At 46.0% G+C, this 16,552-nt stretch overlaps 1 protein-coding gene across 3 annotated transcripts in view; it reads left to right on the forward strand.

Annotated features, from left to right (window-relative positions):
- The window catches only part of LOC147057659 (syntaxin-binding protein 1-like), a 61,328-nt gene that overhangs the window by 38,974 nt on the left and 5,802 nt on the right, over positions 1 to 16,552 (forward strand). For all 3 annotated transcript variants that reach the window (XM_085910738.1, XM_085910739.1, XM_085910740.1), the window contains 3 exons: positions 1,360 to 1,461; positions 2,554 to 2,639; positions 3,405 to 3,562. In XM_085910738.1, the coding sequence (XP_085766864.1) occupies positions 1,360 to 1,461; positions 2,554 to 2,639; positions 3,405 to 3,562 (346 nt within the window). The remainder of the gene's footprint in view (positions 1 to 1,359; positions 1,462 to 2,553; positions 2,640 to 3,404; positions 3,563 to 16,552) is intronic.

Here is a 16,552-nt window from a genome sequence, read left to right on the forward strand (position 1 = left end):
TGAGTCCCAACTCCGCATACTCCTCTTTTTAATGTTTTGGTTGCCCTGGTTACAGAGGCGTTGCTACACTAAAGGGAGGGGAGATAGTGGCTGTAGCAACGCTGATTAGCTAAGGAATGTAGTGTGGTGTGATTTAGCACTTAATTGTCGGCCCATGACCCTCGCACCGGACTTGCAGTCTGCGACTGTGATCAGATAACTTGAAGCACATTGAATGCCGCTTTCCTGTGGAACAATGCAACTAAACCTTGCTAGGTTTATCTTCTTAATAAACACAACACATAATAATAATGAGTAACTAGTCCTACCTAAACATTTCAACACATATTAAGTAAATGTGAGGTAACTGATATACAGTTCCTTAAACAAACATTGAGGAAATATGGGATAACTTATGTGCGACTACTTCAAACTGTATATAACATTTCACAAAGAAAAACAGTTCCTATTGTTGCGTGTTATGCGGGATGTCAGTTGTTGAGCCAGGAAAGCAAAGGTGTGGAGTTTGGAGTTGGTTCTTTATTGGCAAGATCTTGGGTTGTTTAATGGTGGTCAATACACAAGGCACGGCGTACCTGAGGCGGGAACTTGTCACATGACCATTTTGTACCTGAGTGTGGGGGGCGGCACCCCCCAGTGTGTGCGTGTGTGTTTGCCTATGTGTGTTGTATTCGTGTTCTGATTGAGCAGTTATGTTTGCATAAAATAATAAAAGAATTGTACATATATGAGCATCATATTGTACAGAAATTGTCCACCCTAATAGAACATGTCCACATTGCTGTTGCTCCCTCTTCACTATCAACATTAATCTATGAATCAAAGCTACAGTTAACTAAAAGGAATGAAGTCCCTTTGAACTAAACAAAGAACATCTCACCTATGCAAAGAAGCTCTGCTCATTGTTAGTGAAGACCTCTTACAAAAACAAACGTAACATAAGGACAGGAAGGATACATAAGGCTGACGGGGATCAAAAGACATTCCTTGAACTGAATAGGAAGTACTTAATTCAAAGGAGAGTCGTAAACTCGTAAAAGATAAGGCCTCCATGTCTGGCAGGCCAAGGCCTCCCCGAGATTATTCCAACAGGTTGCTCAGGCATCTGAGGTCATCTGGGCATGTCCCACTAGAAGGAGGCCCCGGGGATGACCCAAGACACGCTGGAGAGATTGCGTCTCTCGGCTGGCCTTGGAACATTTTAGGATCCCCGGGATTAGCTAGACAAGAGGGAAATTTGGGCTTCCCTACTGAACGACAGCTCACGCGACCCGACTCCAGATAACTAGTAGAAAATTAATGAATGGATGGATGGGTTTGTAGTAATTATCATAAAAAATTCAAATGATTCCATTGCAGGCCACTTCCAAGAAAACCAAAAAGCCTGATCGTAAGGAGCGAATCAGTGAGCATACTTACCAACTCTCAAGATGGACTCCTCTCATCAAGGATCTCATTGAGGTGGGTCGTTTTGTGCAAAATGATTTTGTTCTTAAAATGGAGAAGTGATATTGAGAACTACCAGAGATGGGCACTTCACCAAATCACCATCCTTTGTCATTGGCCTGGACTACCATCTTCATCGTTAGTCTGTCATTATTTATAATGTATAAAGACAGATGAATAATGTTTTTTGTTTGTGATGAAATAAAACAATGTGGTACAACAATAGCATTGTGGTTTGTGGAACTGAGAGGCATACAGGATAGTCAGCTTCCTTTATCAGATGGGACTGACAAAATAAGGAGCAGCAGACTTGGAGAATTGGGAGCAAGGAAGTCGGAGTCTCTTGTGAGTGGACTGAAATGTTTACACCGTGTCAACAACAGTTACGTACAAAAGTAATGCAGTTTAACTACTTACATCTTATAGTTTTGTAATATTATTACCGTTACTAACTCTTGTAATGTGTTACACATTTTGGTACAGTTACCAAGTCTCGCAACATGTTAACAATTCCTGGCACAAGTTTAAGCAATTTAGAACGATTTTATCAGATGAATTTCTTACTTTGATAATCGCGAGGAGCACTTCTTAGTTACCTGAACTGGTCAAGCAACTTCGCTGGATATTCCCCCTATAATCTGCTTTTTTCAGAGGCTTTATGACCATTATCACTTCTAAAATCACTGCCATGGTTTAGTTGTCATTGTTTGCGACACCAATCACTTGTTTTAAAATTCAAAACATATTTTCCAAATGCAAGCAAGAATAAACCTAAGTAAAACATAGCAAATAAATTGTGAAGAAACAAGTGTCAATTTAATTCAATTCAGATTTACAAGTGCAACGAAAATTCAAAGTCAGTGTGTTTTAAATTAATTTTGTGCAATTGCAATATTATCAATTGTAGTATATCTTAAATGGTGATGATTCAGATTGGCTGAAGGGAGTAAAATGCAAAACTGCCTCTGAGCGGAGTGGAAGACGTGCGGTGTTCGACTACGTCATGCTCTGGCAACTTCAGTTAGACAAACAACATTATGCCCCATAAAATTTGTGGCTTAGAATAAAATCTGTCAAAGTCAAGACATTTAACTTTGTGTCCAACAGGATGCCATTGAGGATAAACTTGACACCAAGCAATACCCATACATTTCCCAGAGACAGGCATCAGCGAAATCCAATGCTCCATCAAGGTTAGTATATCACAGTATTACATATTTTATATCCGGTTGATTGTAGTGCAATAAATATCCATACATCTATCTTCTTAACTGCTTTTGTCCTCACGAGGGTTGTGGGCGTGCTGGAGCCTATCCCAGCTGACAGCAGTAGGTGGGGGACACCCGGATCTGGTTGCTAGCTAATCGCAACAAATATGTAATACATTATTATTATTATTGTTATTATTTTATTATTATCTGATACCCCATAACTGTTTTGTTTGTTCCCTAGAATGGGACTCATGAGTGCATCTCAGGATGCACAATCCTATTATGGATAAACACAAAAATCAATTCACATTTGTACTTTCTCAATGTCTGGATTTTGTCATTCATGCTTTTATTCACTAAGAAAAGAAAATGATTTATTTTTCCTTATATTCAGCAAAGTACATGTATTTCAGGTCATGAAGGGTTTTGCCAACTTGCTCTCATTTCGCATGTTTGCTCATCGCTATCAAATGTGGCAGGTGATGAATGCAAATATTGTTGGGCAGAACTGTATTTTATGGATTTTTTTCTGCAAGTAACTGTAAGCTGTGACTGCTGTGTAATTTTCGCAGACGAGCCTTCAATATGAAATATTGTGTTTTAGCTGCATGAACATACAATTCAATCTCTAGGCACTTGTTTACTCACCTTTCCTGGATGTGTATGGTCTGGTTTAGTAGGTATTGAATACAGTATAAATGTAAATGGATATTTATGTCATGTTTCTCTTTTTTTCTTTTTATCTAGTAGTGCCCGCTATGGTAACTGGCACAAAAACCGGGGCCCCACAGAGGTGAAGACGGGGCCAAGGATTATTGTCTTCATTGTTGGAGGAATGACCTACAGTGAGATGCGCTGTGTGTATGAGGTCACCCAAGCCAATGGCAAATGGGAGGCCCTAATTGGTACGTTCTCAGATAGTTACAGGCCTACCCTACTAATTTTTATTCATTACTTTTGGTTGTAAATGGACTGCACTTATGTAGAACTTTATCTACACCAGGAGTGTCAAACTCATTTTTTTCACGGGTCGCATTGTAGTCATAGCTTCTTTCGGAGGGCCATTATGACTGTCAACCCGAATAAATGTATGAGCACCTCATATTATATAGAAGCTACAAAACAAACTGACGAATAACTTGTTTTCAAATCAGATTCGTAAAAACTGGGCAAATATTATTAAAAGTGAAGACAATTTGCAATTCTAGTAATGACACAAATTTGATGCACAATTTGTCTTCGCGGGCCACATAAAATGATGTGGTGGGCCGTATCTGGCCCCCGGGCCTTGGGTTTGACACCTGTGATCTACACCATATAGTGCCAAAGGCGCTTTACAGTGCTTTACATTCATCCATTCCAAGACACACATTCATACACCAATGGGAGGCTGCTGCCATCCAAGGCACTGCCAGGTCCACTGGGAGCAAATTCATTGCAGTGTTTATAGATGTAAAATTCCTCAGTCCCCAAGTTTATACCTGTGAAAGACCTGTAGAAAGAAAGGGTTATAGATATTTTTCACCAGTTTTCTGACGCTGAGCTATGATTAGTTGTGACCTGGGCAACTGCGATGTCATTTTCAGTCGACAGCAAGTGGCAAATTGGCTTCCCCTTCTGAGATGGCTAAAAAAAACAGATGAATCTTGCTCCTAAACAAACATCACAACACTGTGTTTTGCTAGTTTGTGCACATACAACATTGTAATGCCCTCAACTTGGTCAAAGATTAAACCAGTAGCGGGTGCAATTTATTTGCTTTTATTAAACTCAAAATAACAACTTATACATTCATACATGAGCTGCTCACATTTCCCATAATGCACAACAAACATTACACTGCCCTCCCCTTTATGAAACCCTCGACCCCGAGGGGTCAACAAACAAAGTCCTCCAGCCGTCGCGGTCTTTGCCTCGTCCTCTGAGGGCGGTCTGGTCTGTTTCCATCTCCAGCCGGCTGAGCAGGGACATCCATGGAGGAACTTGTGGAACAGGGCTCCACAGCATGTCTTAAGGGCGGAGACGATACCGTCTCAAATACGGGCACATCACTGTCCTGGTAGGGGGCTAACCTGTCTCGATGCAGGGCTACTCCTACCTCGATGGGGAACTGCCACTCGGTCCACCACCTCCCCCACCCACAGTTACGCTGGCGAGCTGCTGCTGCATGGTACAGTTAAACCGTTCCACCAAGCCATCACTCTGTGGATGCAAAGGTGTTGTGCATGTCTTCTGCATGTCCAGGCGTTTACAAAGGGTAGCAAAAACCTTGGACCCCAAGTTCCTGCCCTGGTCACTGTGGAGAATATCTGCAGTTCCAAACTGGCAAAACATGCCCTCCAGTAGAGCGTCAGCCACTGTGCGTACACCTGGCCACTTTGGAAAATAGTCCATTGCACACAGAACATAACGGTTCCCTCTGTCTGTCAAAGAGAAGAGAGCCATGATATCAACAGCCACCCTTTCCATGGGTGTTCCAACCCTCTGTTGTTGAAGAGGCGCGTGTGACTGGTCTAGAGGCCCTTTTTACGCCACACACTCAACACAGTGTCTGCAAAAAGCCTCCACATCACGACGGTGCTGGCCCCAGTAAAACCCTTGGCGCAGCCATCTGAGAGTCTTTGCGCTACCAAAGTGTCCCGAGCCGGTGCCATCCAGGCATGCTCTCAGCACCGCCTCTCTGAGAACTCCGGGAACCACCACCTGCCACTTCTCTTCTCCTGTGGATGGCTCTTTCCACGCCCGTTGTAGTACGCCTTCGTTCATGCGCAACACCAAGAACTTACTCCACAGGCTCTTGGTGGCAACCGAGAGTGCCATCACACCCTCCCAGGGTGGCCTCCTGCCGTTCCAGACCCACTGCTGCAATGGTTTGAGATTGCAGTCCTCCTCCTGCTTGACAAGCCCACCCTGCAGCATCCACAGTTTCCAGGGTGCAGCATGACGGTCCAGCAGCCGCGGCCTCTTCTCCACGTACTTCCAACTCCCTGGCTTCCCGCTTGTCGCAGTAGCCGCAATCATCCACAGCACATGGTTGCCGGGAAAGGGCATCAGCATTGGCGTCCTGCGCCCCAGCCTGATGTACCACAGTGAAGTGAAATGCCTGCAACTCCTAAAGCCACTGCACCACCTGGCCTTTCAGTTCACTGAACCACATCAACCACTGCGGTGCCGCGTGGTCCATCCTGATGGTGAAGGGCACGCCACACAGGTAATATTTGAAGTGGCGTGCAGCCAAAACAACTGCCAGCAGTTCTTGTCGCGTGATGCAGTAGCGACGTTCACTTTTACTGAAAGTGCGACTGAAGTTGGCTCAACCTCTGACGTCACTTGTGACAGCACCCCCTCCCCATGCCGACATTCCTAGCATCTGTGTCCAGCACGAAAGGCAAGGTAGGATCCAGTGGCACAAGGACAGGAGCGCTCATGAGGGCTCTTTTTAGGTTGAAGAATGCCTCCTGACAGTCCGGCATCCACACAAAGGGTTGGTTGTCTCGAAGCAGACGAAACAGGGGTGCTCCCATGCACAAAAATCCCTTGAGGAACAGTCTGTATTACGAGGCAAGCCCCAAGATTTGACTTTCTCCTCCAGCGTACCGATGCTCTCTCCATTCACTCTGTGGCCCAGAAAATCCACTTCCCGCTGCATAAAGTGGCACCTCTCTGGGTGCAGTTTCAGTCCAGCTGCCGCAATTCTCCCTAGCACCAGCCTCAGAGAATTGAGCAGGGCTGCGAAGGTCCGGCCATGAACTAGAACTAGAACGTCGTCTAGATACACCAAACACTCTTGCCAGGGAATGTTCACGAGCACGGTGTCCATCAAATGCTCAAACATCCCTGGTGCATTGCATAGTACAAAACCTGACCTTAAACTGCCAATGTCCACTGATGGTACAGAATGCTGTCTTAGGTCTGGACTCAACGGTGAGGGGGACCTGCCAGTAGCCACTGCGCAGTGGACGAGAACAGTGGCCACTGCGCAGTGGTTCTCGAGTGACGAGAACCATGCAGACCCTGAGACCAGATCCAAGGTCTCATCTATCATCGGGAGCGGCTACCAATCCTTCCTTGTCATTTTATTGAGTGGCCTGTCATCTACACAGTACCGTGGTCTGGTGCTGTTTTTTCTCGGGACCATGACCACACCAGCTGCCCATGGGCTGTTGGACCGCTCGATGATTGTTTGCCTCCAGCAGCAGACCTCCTGATCTGTAGCCTCCTGCCGAGCCAGAGGCAGACACCGTGGCCGCACCTTGACAGGTACCGCCTCACCAGTGTCGATGTGATGCTCAACCAAGTGAGTGAGGCCCATTTCATTCTCATTGATGGCAAAGATGCTCTCAAACTCCCAGAAGACCTGCCACAACTGCTCCACAACTGCTCCTTCTGCTCGGCAGTCAGCCCTTTGCAGTTCCTTCCCCAGATGGACCGGATCGCCCCAGTTCGGTCCTTTGCTGCCACTGACAATTCTGGGCTGGACGACTTTGCTCCCCCCAGCATGCGGTCCATCATAGGGTGAGCAAATTCTACCCGCCTTGCCTTTGACTGCTGAGGTTAGTGGTCTGGTGCGGGCTGGACCTGCAGGTTGCCCGCAGTAAGATCTGTTGTATTGATGGTCACCCCCTCATTTCTGCCTTGCGATCCTGTAATCATCTTCATTCATAGATCATTTGGCAGGATGAGCACACCAGCTCCCAAGTCCACCACACACTTTGCAGCTCTCAAGAAGTCCCGACCCAGAATACAAGGATCACTCACATCCGCCACCCAAGCTGGGTGCGTTAACAACCCCCCCAGGATGAACTCAAATGTTCCTTTGCCCCTCATCTGAGCTGTTTCTCCAGTTACTGTCTTCGTCTTAGTCGAAGCTGGTCCTAAAACGGATTCCACTGGAACAATGTCAGGTCTCACAATTGTGGCTGAAGACCCAAAGTCCACCAGGGCTGCGCAGGAAACATTTCCAATCCGCACGTGAACATGACTATGGTCCCCGACATCTGTCCAGCCCACAGTTATAACAGCCTCGTCCTGGACATGGGGGGCCCCCCCACATGCGGCTCCTTCACATGCAGGTTGCTGTTCTCGGTCCACAACTGGAAGGGTCTGCGTCATCCCGGTTACACGGACCCCTTCTCGTTTCCAAGCTGATTCCTCAGGTAGCTTCGCAGGAGATGACCTGGCTGGCCACACCCCCAGCAGACAGTGGAGCGTGCTTGTCAACTGCTCTTCTTCTCATGCTGTGCAGTTGTGCGGGCATTAATTGCGCACACCAGCTTCTCCACCCACGTAAGTCTGCACCCCTCCGCTGCCAACGACATTGCAGACACAGGGCAGATCGTTGTCTGCATGGCTCCCTTCACTGCGATCTCTGTTTCCATCGTGAGAATAAGCACCACCCCCAGGGATGCCGGGTGGTTGAGCTGAACATGCAGGCGCAGCTCATCTGGTCTGAGAGATTGGACAAACTGGTCACAAATCAGTTTATTCTGGACCCCATTCGGCATACCATAGTATGCACACCAACCCAGGGTCACAATCTCATGGGCAAGACAGTAGAGCGGGTCTCCCGGGCAGCGATCACGCTGCTTGAACTCACAGCGTAGAAGGCTCTCAAATTAAATGATCCAAAACGCCTCTGCAAAGAGCCCACTAGCGTGTCGTAGTCAAGTCAGCTGTGCCGCTTTCACCATCCCAGACTAACCAGCAGCATCAGCCACCAACTCAAACTGTGCTTGATAGGCCTCCCAACTTCCTTTCAAGTCAAGTTTATTTGTATAGCCCTAAATCACAAGCAGTCTCAAAGGGCTTCACATAGACAAACAATTGACAATTATTATCAAAGCATCCCCTGATCTTGAGCTCCCAAAAGGGCAAGGAAAAACAAAACAAAAAACCTACCAGGGGAAAAATGAGAAACTTTGAGAAGGGACCACAGATGGAAGGATCCCCCTTTCAGGATCACCAGGCTGCAATGGATGCAAAGAGGGCACATAAAATACATAATATGGAAATAAAAAAGTGGATGTCCAGGCCAAAGCGAAGAGCTGTCGGAGGAGTCCCCGATCATACTGGCAGTGTTTTCGAGGAGGGTAATCCGCTGAAGTTCCCTCATCCTGAATTTGTTCCATGAGAATCTAGATAGCAGCTGTCAGCTTGGGTGTCACCTATGTCTCCCAGTCGGGGAGAGGGAGCAAAAACAAACTCCACCCGAATCGGCCACTACAGGTTAATTAAAGGCCATCCATCCATCCATCCATCCATTTTCTGAACCGCTTTGTCCCAACGGGGGTCGCGGGCGTGCTGGAGCCTATCCCGGCTGTCATCGGGCAGCAGGCGGGGGACACCCTGAACTGGTTGCCAGCCAATCGCAGGGCACACAGACGAACAACCATCCGCACTCACACCTAGGGGCAATTTGGAGTGCTCAATCGGCCTACCAAGCATGTTTTGGGGATGTGGGAGGAAACCGGAGTGCCCATATAAAACCCACGCGGGCTCGGGCAGAACATGCAAACTCCACACAGGGAGGGCCGGAGGTGGAATTGAACCCGCACCCTCCTAACTGTGAGGCGGACGTGCTACCCAGCGCGCCACCGAGCCGCCCTTAATTAAAGGCCATATCATAGAAAATGTCTTTAAACATGTCTTAAATGTTTCTACTGAGGTAGCAGTTCTAATATCCATTGGTAGGGCATTCCAGAGCTCTGGAGCCCGAATAGAAAATGCTCTAGACCCTGCAGACATTTTCTTGGCCCTCTTTGTCACTAAAAGACTAGCGTTTTGCAAACGAAGGTTACGAGACGGAACATAAGGAACAACTAGGTCGACGAGATATGAAGGCGCTAAGCCATGCAATGATTTACAGGTTGATAGAAGAACCTTGAAATTACATCTTAAATGGACTGGGAGCCAGTGTAAGTTGGCTAATATTGGGGTAATGTGATCAAATTTTCTTGTCCGTGAGAGCAGCCTTGCAGCTGCATTTTGTACTAACTGTAGACTTTTGATGCTGGACTTGGGAAGACCAGAGAATAATGCATTACAGTAGACCAGGCGCGACGTGATAAACGCATGTATAATAATTTCCGCATCACCGGTCGAGAGGATTGAGCGAATCTTAGCAATATTACGAAGGTCAAAAAACGCAATTCTGGTTATATTCTTAATGTGCTTTTGAAAGTAGAGCGTTTGGTCAAATATTACCTCGAGATTAGTTACAGTATCACTCTGAGTGATAGTATGGTTATCTATAGTTATAGTGGTTTCCTTAAATAAATGTTGATAACGAGCTGGACCAATTATCAACATCTCAGTTTTATCTGGGTTAAGACGAAGGAAGTTGAGAGACATCCATTGCTTGATCTCCGCGAGGCAAGCCTCAAGATCTGTCATTAATAACGGCATATATAATTGGGTGTCATCCGCGTAACATTGAAAACTAATATTATATTTACGTATTATGTCCTCAAGCGGAATCATATAAATATTAAATAGAATTGGTCCTACTACCGATCCCTGTGGGACACCACACGTAACCTTATAGAGCTCAGAGGACGTATTGCCATGGACCACTCGGTGTGTCCTGTCTGATAAATATGAGTGAAACCAGCATAGTGCTGACCCTGAAATACCAACACAACCTTTAAGACGCTCTAATGAAATATCGAAGTCTACAGTGTCGAAGGCAGCACTAATATCGAGTAGTAACAATACCGATGAAGTGTTTGAATCCATAGCTATGAGGAGATCATTAGTCACTTTTGCAAGTGCTGTCTCAGTGGAATGATTAGCTCTAAAACCAGACTGAAAAGATTCAAATCGATTATTAGCGACCATGTAATCAATAAGCTGCTGCGCTAATACTTTTTCAAGAAGTTTTGTTATGAATGGGAGATTTGAAACTGGCCTATAATTACTGAGACAGTCCGGGTCAAGATTTGGTCGCTTAAGTAGCGGTTTAATGATAGTAGGCTGTTGGCACTATCCAAGAGGAGATAGACAGATTAATTATATTTAAAACGGACGGTCCTAAGATTTGAAATAATTCTTTAAATAGTTTGGCTGGAAGCGGGTTGAGTAAACATGTTGTTTGTTTAGCTGCACTAACTAATTGTGTAAGCCTTGAATGATTCTTGATGAATTCAAGATGGCGGCGCGTGCACACGCAGCGGCCTCTCTCCGTCCCAACCGATCGGTGTTTTGTTCATTTAATAAGTGTTTGTCTGATCGTACCATGTTGCGCTACAAGTACAGCAGGCAGGTTCTGCTCGACATCGGCGAAAGCGAGTTTTGCGGCGTTTCGGACTTTGATACGGGGACATTAAAGTCACTGGGACTGCTCCGGCCTGAATCATCGCCGGACTCGTCTGCTACTCCTTCCCCGGACAAGCAACGTCGGAAGCGGTGTGCGAGGAGGCAGAAGAGGGGAAAGCGCGGAGGCGTCCGGGCCAGGCTAGCGGCGAACCCAACTCGCCCGGCCGCAGTTAAGTTAAAGTTAACTAGCGCTAGGCTAGACTTCCAGCATGCACATAGCTCCTTGTGTAGACTAGAGCGTCACAGTTTGAATAGTGCTACAGTACACATGAACACACTTTCTACTGAGGTGGCAGACAAATCCAAACGCTCCACCCCGACCGGTATAGCTGATGATATGGTGCCTGTTTCAGATAATATTACGTGTGTACCAAATATTTACTATCAAATTCCTACGGTCGTATCGTCCCACCGCGCGAATAAACAATTGAGAGGTGATGTCAGGCCTAGAGAACACAATCTTACTTTCATTTTGTTCAAAAATCCTCTGATAAATACAAACCCCGATTACACTTAAACTTGGTTTTATGAATATTAGATCGCTTCATACAAAAACAGTTCTCGTTAATGACCTCATCACGGAACATAATCTAAATATATTTGGTCTTTGCGAGACCTGGTTAAAACCTAATGAACTGCTACCGCTTAATGAGGCCTCGCCTCCAAATTTTGTGAGCTCGCATGTGGCGCGTCCTCGAAAAAAGGGTGGGGGTGTTGCCCTCATCTCAAATTCCGATCTTAGATTTACGCCTCGTTCGATTAACATATTTGAAACATTTGAAGTTCTCACTGTCCGATCTACCGCTTTACCGTCATTTTATCTTGCTGTTATTTACCGTCCACCTGGGGCTTACGCTAGCTTCCTGGATGAATTTTCAGAATTCGTGGCTGATCTAGTGACAAACGCGGACAATATAATAATCATGGGCGATTTTAACGTCCACATGAATTTACCGTCAGAGCCACTTACTTCGGCGTTTCAGACTCTAATTGATACGTTTGGTTTTACGCAAGCCGTACAGGTAGCAACGCATAAGAATGGTAATACCTTAGATTTGGTATTATCCCGAGGACTGGCAACCTCTAATATAACAGTACTGCCATACACTACTGTTTTGTCTGATCACTACTTAATAAAATTTTAAATTTTAGTTCTTAGTCAAAGACAAGAGAGTAATCAGAATTACAGCAGCCGTAATATTAACTCCATGACTGCGACTGCGCTATCTGGGCTATGCTGCTGCAAGGCTGCTCTCACGGACAAGAAAATTTGATCACATTACCCCAATATTAGCCAATTTACATTGGCTCCCGGTCCATTTAAGATGTGACTTCAAGGTTCTTCTATTAACCTATAAATCATTGCATGGCTTAGCGCCTTCATATCTCGTCGACTTAGTTGTTCCTTATGTTCTGTCTCGTAACCTTCGTTCGCAAAACGCTAGTCTTTTAGTGACAAAGAGGGCCAAGAAAATGTCTGCAGGGGCTAGAGAATTTTCCATTCGGGCTCCAGAGCTCTGGAATGCCCTGCCAATGAATATTAGAACTGCTACCTCAGTAGAAACATTTAAGACACGTTTAAAGACGTATTTCTATGATATGGCCTTTAATTAACCTCTCCCCGACCCCACTCCCCCGACCCCTCCCCGGCTGGGGAGGTGGTTAGGTGACACCCAAGCTGACGATGGCTATCTAGATTCTCGTGGACCAATTCAGCATGAGGGAACTGCAGCGGAATACCCTCCTGGAGGACACTGCCAGGACAATCGAAGGCACCTCTGACAGCTCTTGGCTTTGGCCTGGACATCCACTTTTTGATTTCCATATTATGTATTTTATGTGCCCTCTTTGCATCCATTGCAGCCTGGTGATCCTGAAAGGGGGATCCTTCCATCTGCGGTCCCTTCTCAAGGTTTCTCATTTTTCCCCTGGTAGGGGTTTTTGAGTTTTTCCTTGCCCTTTTGGGAGCCTAAGATCAGGGGATGCTTTGAGAATTATTGTCAATTGATTGTCTATGTGAAGCCCTTTGAGACTGCTTGTGATTTAGGGCTATACAAATAAACTTGACTTGACTTGACTTGGCCTTTCGAGGGACACGCTTTTAAAATTTGAAAGGGTTATTGCATGATCGCCAGCACCGGTAATCGGCGGTCTCGACTGAGCGATTGGAATGGTCATCTTGATCTCATCCCTAATGGATTCAATCTTTCGAGCGAAGAATTTCATGAACTCGTCAGCTGAGTGAGAGGAGCTATCGGGGGTCGGCTGGCGTAGTGTTAGCTTTGCCACTGTATCAAATGGGTATTTAGGATTGTTTTTATTGAGATTAATGACCTGCGAAAAATAACGAGTTTTTGCTAAAATAAGCACATCTTTATATTTCAGGAGGCTGTCGCGCCATGCCTGATGGAAAACCTCAAGTTTGGTTGAACGTCATTTGCGTTCACGATTTCTACATAATTGCTTAAGCGTACGTGTTTCATCCGTGAACCATGGAGTAGGCAATCTACGGCGAGTTTTCAGACGTAGCAGCGGCGCAGAGTCGATGGCATTTAACAATGCAGCATTGAATTCATTTGTAAGATTATCAATAGAGCCGGTATATGGGGAGGGGGGGGGGTACGGCAGTTGCTGGTAGCAGTTGCTCATATAGCGCAGTTGCAGTCATGGAGTTAATATTACGACTGCTATAATTCTGATTGCTCTCTTGTCTTTGACTAAGAACTAAAATTTTAAATTTTATTAAGTAATGATCAGAAAAAACAGTAGTGTATGGCAGTACTGTTATATTTGAGGTTGCCAGTCCTCGGGATAAGACCAGATCTAAGGTATTTCCATTTTTATGCGTTGCTGCCTGTACGGCTTGCGTAAAACCAAACGTATCAGTTAGAGTCAGAAATGCCGAAGTAAGTGGCTCTGACGGTAAATTCATGTGGATATTTAAATCGCCCATGATTATTATATTATCCGCATTTGTCACTAGATCAGCCATGAATTCTGAAAATTCATCCAGGAAGCCAGAGTAAGCCCCGGGTGGACGGTAAATAACAGCAAGATAAAATGATGGTAAAGCGGTGGATCGGACAGTGAGAACTTCAAATGTTTTAAATACGTTAATCGAGCGGGGCGTAAATCTAAGATTGGAATCTGAGATGAGGGCAACACTCCCACCCTTTTTTCGAGGACGCGCCACATGTGAGCACACACAATTTGGAGGCGAGGCCTCATTAAGCGGTAGCAGTTCATTAGGTTTTAACCAGGTCTCGCAAAGACCAAATACATTTAGATTATGTTCCGTGAGGAGGTCATTAACGAGAACTGCTTTCGTATGAAGCGATCTAATATTCATAAAACCAAGTTTAAGTGTAATCGGTTGATCAGGGTTTGTATCTATCAAAGGATTTTTAAACGAAATGAAAGTAAGATTGTGTTCTCTAGGCCTGACATCACCTCTCAATTGTTTATTAGCGCGGTGGGATGATACGACCATAGGAATTTGAAAGTAAATATTTGGTACACATGTAATATTATCTGAAAGAGGCACCGTATCATCAGCTATACCGGTCAGGGTGGAGCGATTGTATTTGTCTACTACCTCAGTAGAAAGTGTGTTCACATGTACTGTAGCACTATTCAAACTGTGACGCTCTAGTCTCCACAAGGAGCTATGTGCATGCTGGAAGTCTAGCCTAGCGCCATTTAACTTTAATTTAACTGACTCCAAACCCATCCTGACAGGTGGTCTAATCACCTGTGCCCCAGCCTGCTCTAAAGTGACCTGTCTTGAGTGGCTCAAACAGTAATCTATATTCCTAGAAAGAGTTAAGGCGCCTTCACGGTTAGGATGAAGGCCGTCCTTCCTCAGCAGGTCGGGGCGGCCCCAGAAGGAGGACCATGTATCTATAAAATACAGTCCCTGCTTTTTACAGAACCCAGCCAACCATCGATTAAGGGAGACTAATATACTAAACCTCTCATCAGAGCCTCTCCCAGGCAGGGGGCTAGAGACAAATACTCGATGCCGACTCATCTTTCTGGCGAGATCACGTCCTCGCTATGTTTTTCTTTGTGATCTCAGATTGCCTCATCCTAACATTATTGGCGCCGACGTGTATCACTATGTGCGAGTAGCTAGTGTTGTTGGAACTACGCTGTTGACTAGTCCTATTGCGAGTCAGCTCCCTAAGATTAGCTTCTATGTCGGGTAGCTAGTGTTGTTGGAACTATGCTGTTGAGTAGTCCTATTGCAAGTCAGCTCCCTAAGATTAGCTTCTATGTCGGGTGCTCTGCCCCCAGGAATAGACATTACCGTGGCTGGATTTTTAAACGTGATATTTCGGGTGATGGAGTCACCTATGACCAAGGTGCGAGGGCCAGTAGACCGAGATGACTTTGGACGGCTATGCGTCTTACCTGGCTCATCGCGATTAGCAAGCCGCTTGGGGCTAATCCTAACAGGGCTAGCGTGCTGCCTACAGTCCGCGACAGTGTCCGCCACATCTACTGTTATCGCACGATTCTGCTCTAACTGGCGGACACGTCCCTCCAGCAGGGACAACTTCTCTAACAGAAGGGTGCAGTTGGTGCACGAAGCCGTACAAACCTCTTGATCCGCAGCCATACTTACGTGTCCAATGATCGACGGTAGACAAACGGCCACCAAACAATAGCAACCCGGAAGGCTAGTTCGATTTAACGATTTAAATGATCAGCGTATCAGCAAGATTTGAAAATGCCTGAAAACGATCCTGATGATTTGAAGCAGATGTGCTGCAGTCAAAACGTCCAAACGCAGTCCGGCCACACCCTTCTTGAGGTATGGTAGCACGGGAATTTCACATACAACTTTGGCGCCTTCATTACTGGCCATGCAAGCCCGAGGGCGCCGCCATGCGCATGCACCCCCGGACCAACCGCGGCAACACCCGCCACATGCGTCGTAACGCAAACCCGTCATGGCGGCCTCACGCTCCTTCGGGCGCGAAACTCCAGCCTCGAAGTGACCGTGCTCTGCAGCTCTTGGCACTAGCATGTCAACAACACATGACGCGGCGTCCTTCTCCACCTTAAGCTGCGCGCCAGGGCCGCCGCATGGTCCACCTTCCTCCTTCACCGTCACCGATAGACGAGATCATTGAACATCTTGACACACGTCGGGTGGACAGCAGATAGATCCCACTTCTTACACCAAATGTAATGCCCTCAATGTGGTCAAAGACGAAACCAGTAGCGGGTGCAACTTAGTCGTTTTTATTGAACTCAAAATAACAACTTACGCATACTTTACACGGGTTGCTGACGGCCACAACTCATGCCCAACCACTCTATAATCGCGCCTTGGTTCCGCATCATTTCCTGTGAATGATTTCAATGTGAATGTTAAAGCGTATGTAAAGGCACCTGTAACATGTTTTAGAAACCACTCAGAATGTTCAATTATATTCACCTGTATCCAAATAATACTATAGAATTTGAAATAAAATTGCATTCGTGAGCCAAACGCAGTCAATTTGTGTGTATTTCTCGATCTTTCCTGCCCTTGTCATGAGCCGCGGCATTCTGGATCACATGGTACCGTGACG

The sequence above is a fragment of the Syngnathus leptorhynchus genome, chromosome 4 (assembly GCF_054491065.1).
Source record: "Syngnathus leptorhynchus isolate UIUO chromosome 4, UIUO_Slep, whole genome shotgun sequence".
Lineage (NCBI taxonomy): Eukaryota > Metazoa > Chordata > Actinopteri > Syngnathiformes > Syngnathidae > Syngnathus > Syngnathus leptorhynchus.